The sequence below is a fragment of the Sus scrofa genome, chromosome 7, assembly GCF_054392235.1.
Source record: "Sus scrofa isolate SSC_HxYL_T2T_F1_AM1 chromosome 7, Sscrofa_HxYL_maternal_Yorkshire_Landrace_v2.0, whole genome shotgun sequence".
Lineage (NCBI taxonomy): Eukaryota > Metazoa > Chordata > Mammalia > Artiodactyla > Suidae > Sus > Sus scrofa.
The window spans coordinates 132,247,657-132,266,329 of NC_139389.1; the positions used below are offsets into that span (position 1 = coordinate 132,247,657).

Consider the following 18,673-nt stretch of genomic DNA (forward strand, 5'->3'; position numbering starts at 1 on the left):
GTTCCCAGGCTAGGGGTCTAATCGGAGCTGTAGCCACCAGCCTACGCCAGAGCCACAGCAACGCAGGATCCGGGCTGCGTCTGCGACTTACACCACAGCTCAGGGCAACGCTGGATCCTTAACCCACTGAGCAAGGCCAGGGATCGAACCCACAACCTCATGGTTCCTAGTCGGATTCGTTAACTACTGAGCCGTGACGGGAACTCCTCTGTATTTTTTTTTAAGTAGATAATATATATTTCTGTGGCATTAAATGCAATCTGTATGCCACTGATTCCCATATATTTCTCTCCAACCTGATTTCTTTTCATCCCTGGGGCGTGGCCATCCAGGGACCTCCTTGAGGTCTGGCCACGAGGTGTTGCACGGATAACTAGGGGAACCAGCTAAGGCGGGGTTCCAGACACTCTGGCACATTGTCTCTTCCCTCATCTTCCACCCCAGCTAATGATACTGCCATCCTCCAAGAAACAGATAACTATACCCGCCACCGTCTGGCTCGTTACCCTGCCATGTTTATTCCTTCGGTAAAATAAAACATGGCTCTAACCTGTGTTCGTGGCCTGCTGGTGGTGTTGTCCTTCTTGGTAGTAAGTCCCATCGTTGAGTGACCTCCCTGTCAGAAATCAGTCCTTGTTTCAAAGGAAGGTGGCGCTGGGGTTTACTCCCGTTTTCTCTGAATGAAGTCCCACCATACAGAGCAAGGTCAGCAAGCCTTTTGGGTAAAAGGATGGGAAATGATAGTTTAGGTTTTGTAGGTCCTAATGTAACTAAGCAACTCTATGTGTCATTGTGGCAGGAAAGCAGCCAGAGTCAGTATATAAACAAACAAACATGACTGTGTTCAGTAAAACTGCACTTATAAAAGAGATGGCATCGTTGATAGCGGCATTGTTCACAGTAGCCAAAAGGTGGAAACATCAGTAGGTGAATGGATGAGGCAAATGTGGTATATCCATGAAGGAATATTATTCAGCTGTGAAAAGGAACGAACTTTTGATATGTGTTACAACATGGGCCTTGAAAACATGCTTATTAAGTAAGCCAAGGACAGATGGACAAAATACTATATGGTTCCACTTAAAAAAGATACCTAGAATAAGCACATTCATTGAAACAGAAGGTGGAATAGAGGTTACCAGGGAGTGTGTGAAGAGAGGGGTCATTGCTTAATGAGGATCAGGTTTCTGTTGGGGGTGGCGTTTTTGGGTACAAGTAGCGGTGACAGTTACACAACATTGGACTGTACTTAATCTACTGAATTGCACAATTACAGATGGTTAAAGTGAAAAATATTGTGTTAATGGCTTTTTTACCAACATTTTACAGAATAAAAAGGAAATATAAAAATGGTGGGGTCAGCAAAGGCTGAGTTTGGCCCACTGACTTGGGGATTTAAAACTCTTGTCAGCATCTACTTAGCCTTTTGGTTTGCATGTTTCATATTCTAATCCTTAATTATCTGACTGTTCTCGGAGTAGTGCTTTATGTTCTTAAATGTTTAAGACCTGATCCTCAAGACGTATTTCCTTCTTTGACCTCAGCTTGTCACCCCAAAATTCATAGGTTGAAGCCCTAATCCTTCATCCGATGGTGTTTGAAGATGGGGCCTTTGGAGAGTAATTAGGCTATGAGGGTGAAGCGCTCGTGGATGGGATTGGTGCTCTTATAAGAAGAGAGAGGAGTTCCTGTTGTGGCTCAGTGGAAAACAAACCTGACTAGTATCCATGAGGTCGCAGGTTTGATCCCCGGCCTCACTCGATGGGTTAAGGCTCCAGCCTTGCCGTGAGCTGTGGTATAAATCACAGAGGCGACTCGGCCTGTGCGGCTGTGGTGTAGACTGGCGGCTACAGCTCTGATTCAGCCCCTAGCCTGGGAACCTCCTCCGTATGCCGTGGGTATGGCCCTAAAAAGACAAAAAAGGGGGAGGAGCCAGAAATTGTGTAATGTACTGAGAAATGGTGCAAAAGTGAGGATACGGGAAGGAGGGACTGAATGGGCTGGCACTTTGATCTCCAGAACCGTGAGAAATAAATTTCTGTTTAAGGTGCCCTGTCTATAGTATTTTTGTTACAGCAGCCTGAACTGACAGAGATAACTTCCCTCGACAAGATGTAAGTCCCATGGCAGGGAGAGACCTTGTTTTGTTTCTGCTGCCTACAGCAGCACCTGGGCTCTGATTCTTTTTGTCTTTTTAGGGCCACACCTGCGGCATATGGAAGTTCCCAGGCTAGGGATTGGATCAAAGTTGCAGTTCCCGGCCTACACCACAGCCACAGCAACGTGGGATCCTAATCCACTGAGCAAGGCCAGGGATCAAACCCAAATCCTCGTGAATACTAGTCGGGTCTTAACCTGCTGAGCCACAATGGGAACTCCTGGCCTGTGATCCCTTTATACCAAGAATTCAGCCTTCTTCCTGCCACAGCACACTGGAGACTTATCAGTAGCCTGTTCAGAGCAGCAGTGATTCTCAACCTTGCTATCATTCTCTCTCTCTTTTTTTTTTTTGGCTGCGCCTATGGCATGTTGAAGTTCCTGGGCCAGGGATCAAACCCATGCCACAACAGTGACCTGAGCCACTGCAGTGACAACGCCGGATCCTTAACCAGCTATGCCACAAGAGAACCCCAACCTTGCTATATCATTCTTGTGCATTCTTCATTGTGAGAAGAAAAAGTTCCTTTTGCTTTTTTTTTTTTTTTTTTTTTTTTTTTATGGCCACACCTGCAGCATATGCAAGTTCCTAGGCTAGGGGGTCAAATCAGAGCCATAGCTGCCAGCCACAGCAATGCCAGCTCCAAGCTGCATCTGCAGCCTACACTCTAGCTTGGGGCAATCCTGGACCTTTAACTCACCAAGCAAGGCCAGGGTTCGAACCCGCATCCTCATGGATACTAGTTGGGCTCTTAACTTGATGAGCCACAATGGATACTCCAGAAAAAATAGTTTCGGTGAAGAAAAATAGCCTCCGTACCCACCCGTTTGTTTCGGTACCGGTGGAAGGTTGGTGTAGTAGTAGTTGTGCCGAGATTGGAGAGAGTGGAGGGGGAAGGGGTTATCACAGCCCTGAGAAAAGTAATGACAGGATCTGGTTAACAGTACCGAGCAGCTCGGGAGCTGGTGATCAGTAACCACATTTCCTGTCCTTTTTTGTTTAGTACATTCAGCTACTTTTTCTTAGGCTTATTCGAAAGTAAATAGATAACCTGGGATATATTATCGAGATCTTTTTAGTTCCAAACAAGAGGTAGCTGAGCTTCACAGTTAAGCGTTAGGTTTCACGAGTCCCCAGCTGTCACTAACTGGTTAACCGTGAGCAAGTTAGTTCACCTCAGCTTTCTCTTCCTCGGCATTTTCTGTAAAATGCACTTGCCAGTTTACCCACTTCATAGGGTAAATGCCTGCAGTGGCTAAAATAGTGCCTCCATAGAAACGTTCAATAAAATGTCAGTTGTTGTTAGTATATTCTGGTTCCTTGTAGTGACCTGTGACGTCTCCTGGAGGGAAAAGTGGAAGGGAGAGGCGTTGAGAGTGTGAGACCAGTATTCTGTGCTTGTCCCTGCGGAGAGCGATGGAACTTGAGGGTGACCACTTGCCTCAAACGTACCTGCACTCTGTTTATCTTGTCCGCACTCTCCGGTTATCCGAGAGCACGTGCGGAACAGCACTGCTTAGTGTTCTTCTGATGGGGACATCACGTGTGCGGTTTGGTTTTGTTTTTTGGTCTTTTTTTTTTTTTTTTTAACACTGGTGGAAAGGTAATGCAAGGGAAAAGTTGAACAAGCCAGTTTTCACCTTGAAAGTTGTTGTTCTTATCTTACTGCTGTTTGTGAAACAATTTGCTGAAGCAGCAGAAAATTTCAGTTAGGAGTTCCCACGGTGGGTCAAGAATCCTGCATTGCTGCAGCTGTGGTGTAGGTTGCAGCTGAGATTTACTCCCCGCCGGGGGACTTCCATATGCCTCATGTGCGGCCATTTAAAAAAAAAAAAAAAGAAAGGAAAAAGAAACTTTCAGTTAGCATGAGAATTTGGGAGCATTCTATTTCCTGCTTTGGTCATCAGAGTAATAGGACACTGGTTTTGGCCTCTGGGCGCTTCCCTCTAGTGTGAGAGACAGGCCATCAGAGCAGTGATTTAGAGTCTGTGGGTGTTACTGTCCAGCAGTAATCTAGGAGTTGGGAGTTCCCCATGGTGCAGCGGGGTTAAGGACCTGGCTTTGTCATTGCAGCAGCTTGGGTTTTTGTTGTGTGGGTTTGATCCTTGGCCCAGGAACTTCCATGTGCCGCAGTGTGGCAGAAACAACAGAGATAATCTAAGAATGCAAGGAAAGGGTGAGAATCTGGGACCGAAGGATAGATTTACCCAACCCTTAGAGAATTTGAGCTAGACCCCAGCAGGGTAGGCTGGGTTTGGAGAGCGAGAAAAGGAGAAACTCCCTATTCTTACGGATTATTTCCTGCCAAGCTGTTGTGAATGCCCTCATGAAGAACAGCCTGGTTGGACTATGGAGTGCATCTGGAAAGGAGAAATAGAAGATGAGAGATACTGAAATGAGACTGAGCAGCATAGGACCCAAAATGCCAGGTTGAAGAAATTCATACCTCTGTCAGTGGGTTTGTGCCACAAGTGAGAATATATCAGCTATGTTTTCTGTATCCATTTTTCCTGTAGCATCACTAGAGCGGAGAACAGAATTGTGAAGATCAATTAAGAAATTATGGGAGTTCCTGTTGTGGCGCAGTGGTTAACGAGTCCAACTAGGAACCATGAGGTTACGGGTTTGGTCCCTGGCCTTGCTCAGTGGGTTAACGATCCGGCGTTGCCGTGAGCTGTGGTGTAGGTCGCAGACGCGGCTCGGACCCCACGTTGCTGTGGCTCTGGCATAGGCCGGTGGCTACAGCTCCCATTAGACCCCTAGCCTGGTAACCTCCATATGCCGCAGAAGTGGCCCAAGAAATGGCAAAAAGACAAAAATAAAAATAAAATAAAAATAAAAAAAATAAAAAAAAAAGAAAGAAATTATGGGAGTTCCTGTTGTGGCTCAGTGGTTAATGAATCCCACTAGGAACCATGAGGTTGCGGGTTCGATCCCTGGCCTTGCTCAGTAGGTTAAGGATCTGGCGTTGCCACGAGCTATGGTGTGTATGTCGCAGATGCAGCTCAGATCTGGCGTGGTTGTGGTTCTGGTGTAGGCCGGCGGCTGCAGCTCCAATTGGACCCCTACCCTGGGAACCTCCATATGCCATGGGAGCACCCAAGAAATGGCCAAAAAAAAAAAAAAAGTGGGCGTTCCTGTTTTGGCTCAGCCCGTTAAGAACCTAACGCTGTTTCTCTGAGGATGTGAGTTCCATCCCTGGCCTCGCTTAGTGGATTAAGGATCTGGTGTTGCTGTGCCTGTGGCATAGGCCTCAGCTGTAGCTCAAATTTGACCCCTAGCCGGGGAATTTCCATAAGCTGCTAGTGCAGCTGTTAAAAAATAAAAAGTAGTCATTTAGGTCTGTGATAATAAGAACTAAGTTAATGCAGTGGAACAAAGGGAGAAGGCCTTTTAAAAATGACCTATAGGATTTGGTGTCTGGGATATAGGCAATTAGTTGCAGGGATCAATATCGCCCCCCCCCCCTTTTTTTTACCTTGTTGGATTTGTGATGATAGTAAGTCATCCAACTTGGAGCCGTCCTACATTCTTTGAACAAATACTTACTGAGGACCAACCTCACCAGGGCTCTGGGATACATGGGGGTTGACACTGACAGATGTCCCTGTGCTGATGGAGCTTGCAATCTCGTGGGCGTGGATGACAGACATCACAGAGCTGTCATCGCACCTCCAGGAACCTCGCAGGAGTAGAGGCTGGGAGGTTAGGGTTGGTGGGCTGTGGTCCGTGTGAGGCACTACAAGGCAGTACAGCTGGATCCAAGAGTGAGGCCCGAGCAGGCTGGAGAGGTGGTCAGGAGACCCGCCGGCAGGTGAAGGCTGCGGTAGCAGATCTGAGTGTGCGTTGCAGAGTGGGTGGTTGACAGGAAGTGTGTGTGGTGGACAGAAAGCAGAACTCTGGGGCGTGGTAGGAGGAGAAGCAGGGGAGCTGAAAGCAAGCTGGTCGGAGAAGTGGGAGAAGGAAAAGCGAAGGCCCAGGACAGGAGTGGCAGCCTCCTCCTACCAGGCTAGAAGGGAACACTCCTGGAGAGGGTATTGACTTTGGCACTGAGGATTTTGGTGACCTTCAAGCACTAACAGGGTTTTAAGAGATTGAGGAGCAAGACTGGGTGGTTAAGAGGTAAGGGCTATACATCACCCACTTCAGAAGCTGCTCGTGAAAGCACGTCACGTAGCTTTAACATTTAAAAAAAAATTTTTATATTCCTTTTCCTGCTACACCCACAGCATATGCGAGTTCTCGGGCCAAGGAGCGAAGCCGAGCCGCACGTGCGGCCTGTGCCACAGCAGCAACAGTGCTGGATCCTTGACCCACTGCACCAGGCTGGGGTCGAACCAGAGCCCCCACAGAGACAAGCCAGATCATTAATCCGCTGTATGCAGCGGGAGCTCTGCTTTGTGTAGTTTTTATTTTTTATGGTTTTTTGTTTTTTCCATTATAGCTGATTTACCCTGTTTTGTCAGTTTCTCCTGTACAGCAGCATGACTCGGTCAAACATCTGTATGTGTGTGTATGCGTGTATATTCGTTTCCTCACTTTGCCCTCCACGTTCCATCACAACGGACTAGATGGAGTTCTCTGTGCAGTACATGCAGCTGGATCTCACCGCTAATCCACACTCGATAGAGTTTGTAAACTGTATTTGCCCATTTATACTTTTCTACTCAGCTAAGAGGATCAATCTTATGGTGTGTTTCAGATGAAAAAAAAGATATTGACCATGAAACGGTGGTTGAAGAACAGATCATTGGCGAGAACTCGCCTCCTGATTATTCCGAGTACATGACAGGAAAGAAACTTCCTCCCGGAGGAATACCCGGCATCGACCTCTCAGATCCCAAACAACTCGCAGAATTTGCTAGGTAAGTTATAAGAACCTTTCCTTTCTTTTAATTAAAGAAACTGCTTGAGTGTTGCCTGCTGTGGTTTTTGTGCCTAAGTTATGATAATGGTTTATACTCTTGCTCTGGGGAAGCTTCTGAAGACAAAAGCAATTGGTTTTTATTTTTAGTGTTCACTGTGCTACTAATGTGAGTGGCACCGTTTTAGATCCCTTGCAGAGAGTAAGATGAAGCAGATCTATACTCTTTAATTCCATAATTGACGTTGCTTGTGAATAAAAACAGTGGCACATAACTTGTTTGGAAATGGATGTCTTCACGCTACCTCCTGGCCTATCTACATTTTGCATGTGTGTGTGTTGTCCTGGTCTCAAGCTGCTGGAGGCCCGGGTCTGGACTAGGTTCGTACACCTGACCACTGGAGTTCCCATCTCAGCGTGTCATCACTTAGGCTCCCAGTGTTTTGTTCATTTAAACTGGCACCACACAGGAAAAGATGAGATGTTTACGGCTGGGCCTGCTGTACTGACTGTCCAAGGTGAGGAACAGAAGGGAAGCTCTGAACCCATCTGCTGTTTGTTTTGCCTGAAACTGATGGGATTCCTACAGAAACCTTAGCCCCTTTTACATTATTTTTCGAGTACTCTTTGGCAGTTTTTACAGGGACATGGGAGAAGGCACACAGGTGTCAAATTTTAAATAAAAGGAAATGAGCTAGTTAAATCTAGAGCAGAAGGCCTGCTCCTGCCCTGCCTGAAGTTGAATGGAGCCTGGAACAGCCTGGGACGGCCGGGGGCAAGGACAGGCCCTAAGGAGGAAGTGCCTGTGCTCCTGTCCTTCCAGCAGAAGAGGGCGCCTTCCTTTTCTTTCCCTTGAGAGCAGAGCAGAGTAGGAAAGAGCTGGAGACACGGGGCATCCTGGTTTCTCTCAGCCCGCCCGGACAGGGGGGCAGCCTCCCATCGTTTGGAGCCTCAGTTACCCCATGTGTCATGTGGGTGTACGGATCCCATTGTGCTTGATAAAGGGGCTTCTCCTTCTCCTTTCCAGTGTATAAACGTTAATTTATTTCCAATTTATCATGACTGTTTAAGAAGTTCGGTCTCCCTCTTTTTTTTTTTTTTTTTTTTTTTTTTGTCTTTTGTCTTTTTAGGGCCACACCTGCGGCACATGGAGTTTCCCAGGCTAGGGGTCTAATCGGAGCTACAGCTGCCGGCCTACACCACAGCCACAGCAACACCAGATCCGAGCCATGTCTGTGACCTATCATGGCAACGCCGGATCCTTAACCCACTGAGCGAAGCCAGGGTTTGAACCTGCAACCTCATGGGTCCTAGTCGGATTCGTTTCCACTGTGCCACGACAGGAACCCCTCTGAATGATACTGTGTTCCAACCTTTAATGCTATTCATATTTTAAATGCAGGTATGTGAATTGAATGTTAACTGCCCTGCTCTCCTCTCAAAACATACAAGGAAAAAGTGGAATTTGTAGGATAACATAGTGAGCAGTGAGGTTAAGAGTTTGGGGACAGATAGAGCCAAACGTCATTGCTGTGTTGAACGGTGTCATGTGTTGGTCACATCTCCCTGTGGTGCTCAGATTCAGTGGGGGTGGGGGCTGCTGTCCCGGGGCGGAGATGGGGAGCCCAGGAGTCAGGGGAAGCTTTGTGGAAGGACTGGCATTTGACCTGGGCCTCGAAGAACTGGGAGTTGTGACGGGTGGCGGGGCCTGCGTCCTGGAACCACACAAGCCCAGAGTACACGTGCACTGTCCAGTATATCTCAGAAAACAAAAGGAGTCAAATCTGGCTGTGAATTAAGGTGCTTACAGGGAAATGATTGAGTTTAGGTAAATGTAAACCAAACCATTAAAGCCTGTAAACACTGGACCAAGATAAAATAGGGTCTTTTTAGTATGTAGGGCACAGCTGGTGAAGCGGGGGGCGGTGTATGATCAGTGATTTAATTTGAGAGAATTACTTTTCCCTGTATCCAGGCTGGATGAGTACATGTACCACAGGAAGTGGGAGAGGCCAGTTAAACAAGAGCCCGTGAGGGCCGGGGCGGGGGTGGGGGGTGGGGGTTTCAGACGGTAAATGGGACAGAGATGACAGGAAAGGGCGGAAAAGACTGAGAAGCTGGTGGGCTGTGCATCTAGAGAGGAGGAGTCAGTGCACATTAAAAGCCTGACTCCTAAGTGACAGGAAGCTGGGAGAGGGTGCTGGTTTGGGGCTCAGGGTCGGCAGCGTTTGGTTTTCCATGGTAAGGAAACATTGAAACATCGACTTGAGGTAGATTCAGGAAGCAAGTCGGGGCTCGCAGCATCGGGGGGGGGGGGGGGGACAGAGACTTGGGAGGGTCCTTCTGTTCAGAACCAGTGATGGAACCCAAAGTTTACTCAGACAGGTGTAAGTACAGCATTTGCAAAAGTCTGTGGAGGGAGTTCCCATCGTGGCGCAGGGGAAAAGAATCCGACTAGGACCCATGAGGTTGCAGGTTTGATCCCTAGCCTCACTCAGTGGGTTAAGGATCCAGTGTTGCTGTGAGCTGTGGTGTAGGTCACAGATCCTGCGTTGTTGTGACTGTGGTGTAGCCTGGCAGCTGCAGCTCCAGTTTGATCCCTACCCTAGTAACTTCCATATGCTGCAGTATAGCCCTAAAAAGCGCCCCCCTCCCAAAAAAAAGGCCAGTGGAGTTTCCAGAAGGGCCAAGAAAAGGTGGAATAAAGTTTCTCTAAGTTATATATCATCAAATAATTTCAGGGCGTTCCTGTGGTGGCTCAGCAGAAATGAACCTAACTAGTACCCATGAGGAGGTAGGTTCCATCCCTGGCCTCGCTCAGTGGGTTAACAGGATCCAGCGTTGTCATGAGCTGTGGTGTTGGTTACAGACGTGGCCTGGATCCCGAGTGGCTGTGGCATGGGCCTGTGGCTACAGCTCTGTTTCGACTTCTAGTGTGGGAATTTCCTCATGCTGTTGGGGTGGCCCTAAAAAATGATTATAATTGTAATAATAATTTCACTGTAGGAGCAGAGGGCTGAGGCAAGGTTTTGCGGAGAGATGGAACCTGCGGGTATCGAGCAGTAGACGTAATTCGCGTCGTCCAGCCTTGCTGGAGAATTGGGGCAGCTGATCTTAGAGCTTGTCCCTAGTCCTCTGAATAGCCAGTCCTGGATGTTTGAGCGCTGAACTCGGGAGGCACGCGTCGCTGTTTGGAAATAGAAGCCTCTGCAGTGAAGTGCCCTACCTCTGCGTTAGGCTGCCTTGAACCTTCCTCCTCGGGAAGGGGACCACCCACAGGGGCAGGGACCCGACCGCCGGCTATTCGTGACATTTCAAAACACCACGGAAAAAGAACCTAAAAGCTTCTAGGGAGAGAAGATAGGTCACCTACAAAAGAATGATAATTAGGCCTGAATGGTAATTTTCTTCAACAGCAGTAGATAATTAGAAGACAGCAGAGCAGGGTTTCGAGATTTCTGAGGGGGGATTACTGTAAACAGGGAGTTCCTGACCCAGAAGGTATTCGTCCGGTACAAGGGCAGAGCGTGGCCGTTCGGGAGGCCCAGGCTTGAGTGTTGTGTGCATGCACCCTTCTGAAGAGCTTACTTGAGGGTGCCCTCCATAAAACGAGGGCGCATCACAAGGAAAACAGCCTAAAGAATATACTGGAAAGAAGGCCGAGAGGACTGGAGAACTTGTGCGGTTTAGAATAGGAAGTCCGTGGCGTGTAGGAATTTCTTCAAGAAAGTGAGTAAGCGAGTTCCCGTCGTGGTGCAGTGGTTGACGGATCTGACTAGGAACCATGAGGTTGCGGGTTCGATCCCTGACCTTGCTCAGTGGGTTAAGGATCTGCCGTTGCCATGAGCTGTGGTGTAGGTTGCAGATGTGGCTCGGATCCTGCGTTGCTGTGGCTCTGATGTAGACCGGTGGCTGCAGCTCCGATTCGACCCCTAGCCTGGGAACCTCCATATGCCGTGGGAGCAGCCCAAGAAATGGCAAAAAGACCAAAAAAAAAAAAGAAAGAAAGAAAGAAAGAAAATGAGTAAGAGGCTGGAAGATCTTAGTATTGTGAGAAAGAGTCTTCTGAAAAAGAGAAGATAATCAGAAACTCCCTGAGAAGGGTGGCAGGGCTAAGAAAACCATGGCCTAAGAGGGGGCATGATTTTGGTGATGGTTAAAGAGAAAGAAAACTCCCTTGCCCTCGGTCTAGAAAAATTCTATCCTTGGTACTGAAGCTGCTGTATTGGACTTGTATGTAAATCAGGAAGTATGATCCTAGCACATGGTAAACTCCATACAGGAAGCAATGTTTATTTTCTTTTACACCTGCCAAAGGCTTCCTCTTGGACACAGTAGAATAAAGTCTTGCTCATCTTAACAGTATGTACAAAGGGAAGGTACAGGGTTTGGGCCTTGTGAGTTGGGCCCATTTTCCACAGTATCTCTTGAGAAGATGATTTAAGGTAAAACTTAATAACTCTGTTTACGCATTGGGCAGTGGTGATGGTCAGAAATATTTGAGCCTAGCACGTTTTGAGACTGTAACACCTGTGCATAGGATTTTTCAGAGGCCGCAGAATTAGTGACAGGGACTCTGAAAGCTGGAAGCAGAAACACCCAAGTTCCACGCTCTCAGGACAGACAGTCCCCGTCTTCCTTGCTTATAAAAACCCACAGAGCAGAGTTCCTGTCGCGGCTCAGTGGTAACAAACCCGACTAGTATCTATGAGGACGCAGGTTTGATCCCTGGCCTCTCTCAGTGGGTTAAGAATCCGGTGTTGCTGTGAGCTGTGGTGTAGGTTGCAGACACGGCTCAGATCCCACATTGCTGTGGCTGTGGCTGTGGCGTAGGCTGGCACCTGAGGCTCCGATTCAACCCCCAGCCTAGGAATTGCCACATCCCGAAAGCGTGGGCCTCAAAAGAAGAAAAAGGTCAGTGGATGGGACCTGGAGAATTCTGTTTCCTGATAACTTCTGTGCATTTTTCATTAACTAAACTTAGCCCTTTGGAAACCTGTGGTTCAGAGAGATCAGAATAACGAGCGGTCAGTGGTCTGCTCGGGTCTCTCCTAAGTTGGTAGTTGTTGTTGACAATCCGCCTTGAGCCTCTGTCAGTGGGTGAATGGAAGGAAGAAGTAGGATGGTGGAACTGAACGCACCTTCAGACTCTTAAATCATCACGTGAATGTACACTGGCCGGGGGGCCTCCGTTTAACAGATGTGGTCCCGTCTGTCTTAAGCATCACTGCTCTGCAAAAGGAGGGAGGGGACTTGTCATTGCAGACGGTAGCTGTGTTACACAGGGGCTTCTGTCTGTCACACAGGTGTCCCCAGTCTGACGTCGTGTCTGTCACACAGGTGTCCCCAGTCTGACGTCGTCTGTGCCGGTTTTACAGGAAAGAGGCTTAATTTCTTCTTTCTTTCTTTTCTTTTTTTTTTTTTTTTTAAGAGCCGCATCAGCGTCACATGGAGGTTATCCGGCTAGGGGTCGAATCGGAGCTGCAGCTGCTGGCCTACACCACAGCTGACAGCAACATCGGATCGATCCTTAACCCACTGGGCGAGGCCAGGGGTCGAACCTGCATCCTCATGAGTACTAGCCAGATTCATTTCCACTGAGCCACAACGGGAACTCCAAGAGGCTTATTTTCATTCAGGAATCACTTCTTCAGAAATGTTTCATCTTGGCTTCTGGGACATTTGCAGGTTTAACTTAGTTGAAACTTAAGGTTTACATAAGTTTGTCCAAGAAAATTGGACAAGAAATTCCTGCTGTTTCGGGTCCTGGTGTCCAACCAGGACACCAGGACTGTTGTTGCTTCCATGTGTGCCCAAGGACATGGCACAGTACAGTCAGTGCTCATGTTCCAGGGCACATGTTCTCTGTTTTTGGGAAACTCCTTGTTGGGTACCTGGCTCCGCCATAGAATTCCTAATGCATCGAAGGGGCCTTTCCCCTCTACCTGTGTTAGTCTTTCTCCAGTCTCAGTCCTGTAGTCGAAAAGGGCGGTTGGGAGCCACGAGCCCCTTCTGGGTTGTTAATACGCCTGGCGTGGTTTTAAGGCGTGAGCTCATCCTTGGTTCGGCCCATGTAGCACATGGCTCGTGATGATAGTTGTCGTCTCTGCAGAGGTTAATGTCCATCGTCCCTTTTAATCCTCACAGCTCTAAATAGGTAGCGTTGTACCTCTATACGGAGTAAGAAACTGAGGCCGAGACGTTAAGTGATTTGCTCAAGGTCTTGCAGCTGGTAGAAGGCGGCATCAAGCCACGCGCCCCGTTCCGTCTCATCCATGGTGCCTGTGCTGTTGTCATCGTCTTCAGTGCCAAAGAGCTTTGTAAAGTTTCAGTCCCTGAGAAACTGAAGGTTTACTTCTGACTCGTCTGGGTGGGTCAGTAATTTTGGTCTTTTTTTTTTTTTTTTTTTTTTTTTAAAGGTTACTTTTGTTATTTTTTTAAGGATTTCATTAAAAAAAATTTTTTTTTTTGGCTGCACCAGTGCATATGGAAGTTCCCAGGCTAGAGATCAAACCCACTCCCAGGTTGCAGCCTGTGTCACAGCTACAGCAATGCCAGATCCTTAACCTGCTGCACCATAGGGTTCCTTCCTATTAGAATATGTATACTTTTAAAACATTAAGTTAAATATCAGTTATTGCCATTAAAATGTTAATTTCAGGAATTCCCTGGTGGCTCAGTGGATCCCACATTGTCGCTGCTATGGCTCAAGCCTGTGCAGTGGAACGGGTTCAGTTCTTGGCCCAGGAGCTCCCATGTGCCAAAAAAAATTGTCTTACAAAACAGGACACTTTGAATCTACATGAAAATGACCTGTCAGTGCTTCCATTCAAATACAGTGTAGAAGAGAGCCACATACGCTGCCTCCCTCACCTGCGGGGGAGGAGAGTGACCGGCCAGGGAACCAAGTGCAGCTGTGGTCAGCACCTCCGCTTCCTCCTCGAGTCCAAGGATGTTTGCCCAGCTGCATTTTAGTTTTTTTGTTTTTTGTTTTTTGTTTTGTTTTTTTTTTTTTTTTTGGCTTTTTTTTTGCTATTTCTTTTTGCTATTTCTTTGGGCCGCTCCTGCGGCATATGGAGGTTCCCAGGCTAGGGGTCTAATCGGAGCTGTAGCCGCCAGCCTGCGCCAGAGCCACAGCCACGCGGGATCCGAGCCGCGTCTGCAACCTACACCACAGCTCACGGCAACACTGGATCCTTAACCCACTGAGCAAGGGCAGGGACCGAACCCGAAACCTCATGGTTCCCAGTCGGATTTGTTAACCACTGCGCCACGACGGGAACTCCTGCATTTTAGTATTTTAGACTCTAATTCTAAAAATAAATTATGTCGCTTTATTGTTAAATACTAACACATGTTTTGAAAATGACTTTTTAAGGGGAAAAAAAATGCCACTTCAATAGCATTTAAAAAAATCAAGTGTTGGATAAATGGCATGTGGCACTTTTTTACTTTTGTGTACATTTGAAAATATCCATGGTAAAATTTTAAGTTCCTACGAATGGATTTAAGAAAATGTGTGAGGTCAGGGGACCCTTCTAAGTAACTGGGCCACCCCTGTCCAGTCCTACTGGCACAGGCGCTTCACTGCCATTGACCACATGTTCAAACCCTAACATGGGTAGAACAGGGAAGAGGTGTCTGTCTGACGTTTGTCAGCCCAGTGAATGTGTTCTTTGAGTGAGTTTTTTGGTTTTGTTTTTGAGATAACTTGCATGTGGTGAAATTCACCCTCTTTTATGAGCTGAGTGCCTTTCTGTGAATTTGGATAGACGCTCATGTAGTCATCGTCACAGCCAAGCCGAGAGCATTGGCGTGGACTCGTCAAAGAGTACCCAGCCGGGGGTCCTCTCGCGGCTCAGCAGGTTACCAAGCTGGCTGCTGTCCGTTAGGATGTGCATTCCATCCCTGGCCTCACTCAGTGGCTGAAGGATCCAGCGTTGCCTGGAGCTGCTGTGTTGGTCGCAGCTGTGGCTCAGATCCCACGTTACCATGGCTGTGGTGTCGGCTGGCAGCTGCAGTGCCATTTCGACCCCTAGCCTGGGGACCTCCGTATGCCGCAAGTGCGGCCCTAAAAAAGCAAAAACCAAAGAGTAAACATCTTAATTGGGAAGATTGAAGCTCGGTTCTTAACATACCCACCTACCCACCCTTTTTTTTGGCCACGCCCACAGCACGTAGAAGTTCTTGGCCAGAGTTGGAACCCGAGACACAGCAGTGACCCAGGCCGCTGCTGTAATAGCACCAGGTCCTTAACCACTGAGCCACACAGGAACTCCTTAGAATTTTCGTTGTTAACATTTGATTGGAGTAGAACCCTTTCATATGAATCACTGTTTTCTTTTAAAAATTATTTAATTTGTCTATTTGTCTTTTTAGGGCCACACTGGCGGCATATGGAGGTTCCCAGGCTAGGGGTCTAAATGGAGCTGTAGCCGCCGGCCTACTCCAGAGCCACAGCAGCGTCAGATCCGAGCCACATCTGCAACCTACACCACAGCTCACAGCAACACCGGATCCTTAACCCACTGAGTGAGGCCAGGGATCGAACCCGCAACCTCCTGCTTCCTAGTCGGATTCGTTCCCGTGCACCACGACGGGGAGTCTGAGAATCACTGTTTTCTAACTTGGATATTATAATCTCCAGGTGGCACCAAATTTTGGTCCTGCCTTGTTTCGTGAACTCAGACCCAACTCCAGGATTTAATGGCATTTAAGATCACAAAGGCTAGTTCAGAGCTCTGTACACAACAGGCACTTTGAAAGTGCCTGCTAATTGGTATCCTCTTCCAAGTCCAGGAGAGAAGCAGTGTCTGCAGGGTAGGAATGGGGGAGAATGAGGTTTGTGCTCTTGAACAAGCACCTGAGAGACGCGTTGCAGGTACCAGGTAAACTGCTTCAGCTCTGCTCTTCCAGGGCAAGGACGCAGAAGACTTCTGACACAGTCGGAAGCATCAGGGCCTCCTTTTCTCAGATCAGGGATGAAGGGGGATGTTGGTAGGGCCTTTGCCAAAGAGGACGGCAGTGGCCGTGCACAGTGGAAGGTGGTGCTGCGTTCGCCTGCCGCCGAGGAGGCGTCGCCGTCGCTGTTGCTTAAGCGCAGGTCCTCACGTAGGAGCGTGAGATGGCAGCGCTGGGCCGTCAGGAACACGGGTCTCAAGAGGTTTAAACCTTTTTTCTAGTTTTTCTAGGACCTCTTAATTTCTCGCCACTCTGCCCCACACAGATCTGTAGGGAGTTTTGGCGAGAAAGTTTTGACAAAAGACTTAAAGGCTGGTTCCGTGGCAATAGCACATAGGTAAGTTGCCGAGTCGGCAGGCTCTCTGGGTAGTGATGCCCGGCGCTCTCCCCGAGTGACCAGGAGGCCAGAACTTAATCTCCCTCTCACCACTGCCCCCAGAGCTAATCGTATGCTAAAAATCAGAGCGTGTGCAAGGGCTCGGGGGTGTTCCGCCAGTCCCTCGGGGCTCCTTCCCAGGGGAACCACCCTTCAGGGGGTGTGTTTCTTTCTGGAGCTGTTCTGCTTGTACGCGTGTCGGTCGTTCTCTTTTTAAAAGAACTGTTCTGTACCCTTCGGCACAAATGATCTGCTGTAAAGAGCATTTCTGTCCGTTTAAGATGCTCCTCTCCCCTTTCAAGCAGTTGTGCAGGACGTGAATAGGTAAGACCCTCCCGTATCTTAACTTCCATGTTTACAGCAGCTGTTTCGGGATACCTTGCTTTGTTCCCTCTAGGAGTTTCGTCTGTGGTTTGGGGGCTGTTGACCCTGTTTTTTTAAAAAAAGCTTGGAGGAAAGAGCGGCTGTTTCAGTCACAGAGATGGAAGTGCCGTCCCAGGACACACACACACACACACACCCACCCCCGCATCAGCCTGGAGACCACTCTGGTGCTGAGCACACCACACACACACCCCGACACACACACACACACACACACACACACACACACACACACACACACACACACACACACACACACACACACACACACACACACACACACCCCGCATCAGCCTGGAGACCACTCTGGTGCTCTGGTCTCACACACACACACACCCCACACTCCCACATCTCTCACACACACACACACCCGCATCAGCCTGGAGACCACTCTGGTGCTCTGGTCTCACACACACACACACACACACACACACCCGCCCGCATCAGCCTGGAGACCGCTCTGGTCTCTCTCTCACACACACACACACACACACACACACACACACCCGCCCGCATCAGCCTGGAGACCACTCTGGTGCTCTGGTCTGAGCCCTGGTCCCTGTGGGGGGAGAGGGCGCCGCAGTCACAGGTCCTCGGCACATCCCTCCCCTTCTTGGAAGCCAGTGCTCCCTTCAGGTTTGGTACCTGTAGGGGAAGCACCTCAGGGGCTGCGATGGATGCCAGACGCGTCTACCCACTCCTACAAATCTCTCTCTCTTTTTTTCCTTTGGTAAGAATGAAGCCAAGAAAAATTAAAGAAGATGATGCTCCAAGAACAATAGCTTGCCCTCACAAAGTAAGTAATGCCGGGGGAAGGGTCCGTTGCTGTGGATGCGGTTTCAGGGCGCTTACAAGACGTGGCACTGCTGTGTCCATCGTCCAACCGTGCTGTTGTTGCTGTGCCGTAAAGGCCGCTGAGTTGAAACTCAACGCGGTGGGTTACTGTGGGGCGCCAGGGTTTGTATCATCCCTGGGTACTGAAGGTACTGCACTGGGATTTTACTTCTTGGATCGTTGACACGTCAGTCGTTAGTGACACTGGGTCGTGTCTCACCCCTGGGCCTTTGTGGGACCATGGGCTCCTTATGGAAATTTGGAAATGATTTGGGGTGTTGCTAAATTAAGCTTAATAAAACTTCGTCATTTCCTTTGCAATTTTTTTTAATTCACCCTGTTAATTTTGTCTTGCTGGGGGGTAATTAATTGTTTTCAAATGTGGTTATTATTCATCTTTAACTGAAGCCTAAAAAGGACTTTGAGGTATTGGTTGGGTCTGTTTCGAACTTAATGGAGGTAAAGCTTTAACAGGAGAATAAAGTATCACATAGATGATACAGAAAAACGGGGAGAAATTTTGAATGGAATAAAAAAATGAAAAAAAACCCCACAACAACTGGAGAAGGATAAATTTAGTTTCATGGTGCCACCTCTGATGACTGTACACCCACAGATTCTTTTTGTTTTTTATGTTCTTAATGTACAAGGTTTTAGAATGAAAGATTTCTCTTGATGCCCAAATACTAAAGAAACATTTGAAAACAGCTACGCCTTAAGTGCAAGCTTCTCTGGGTGCTGCTTTTCCAGTTCGATTTTTTTTTTTTTTTTAAACGTTTCGTTTCCTGAATGGAAATTCAGCCCTAGGGGTCAAGGTTGAAAAACCGTGGGCTTCCGCCCGCCCCCTGCCTATGCTGTCCTCTTGCTGCCCGGTCCTTGCCCCGCTCGCACGCCATCGTTGGGCTGCAGAAGAGGTGGGGGAAGGAGGCGCTTCTCCCCCACCCTGCGCTGCTGTCACTTTGCTGCTTTTCCTGGTGTCGCAAAACCCATGTCTTCTGTAGTTGCCATTCCTTGGAGACCCTCTTGCGTCTTTCTCTGTCCAGAAGGAGAAAGAGGGGACAGTAGGCCATGGCGAGTGACAGCTCCTTGTCGAAGC

The 18,673-nt window shown here is 48.3% G+C and overlaps 1 protein-coding gene across 2 annotated transcripts in view; it reads left to right on the top strand.

Moving 5' to 3' along the window:
• The window catches only part of YY1 (YY1 transcription factor), a 38,678-nt gene that overhangs the window by 13,704 nt on the left and 6,301 nt on the right, over positions 1-18,673 (top strand). Inside the window, exons 2-4 of one of the 2 annotated variants that reach the window (XR_014811363.1) lie at positions 6,861-8,257; positions 11,793-12,484; positions 15,433-17,516. Coding sequence is in view for 1 of the 2 variants with exons in the window: in XM_021099699.2 (XP_020955358.2) it covers positions 6,861-7,023; positions 17,479-17,539 (224 nt within the window). In the remaining variant the exon portion in view is untranslated. Of the gene's footprint in view, positions 1-6,860; positions 8,258-11,792; positions 12,485-15,432; positions 17,540-18,673 lie in introns of those variants that run through there. The other variant, XM_021099699.2, reaches the window with a different exon arrangement.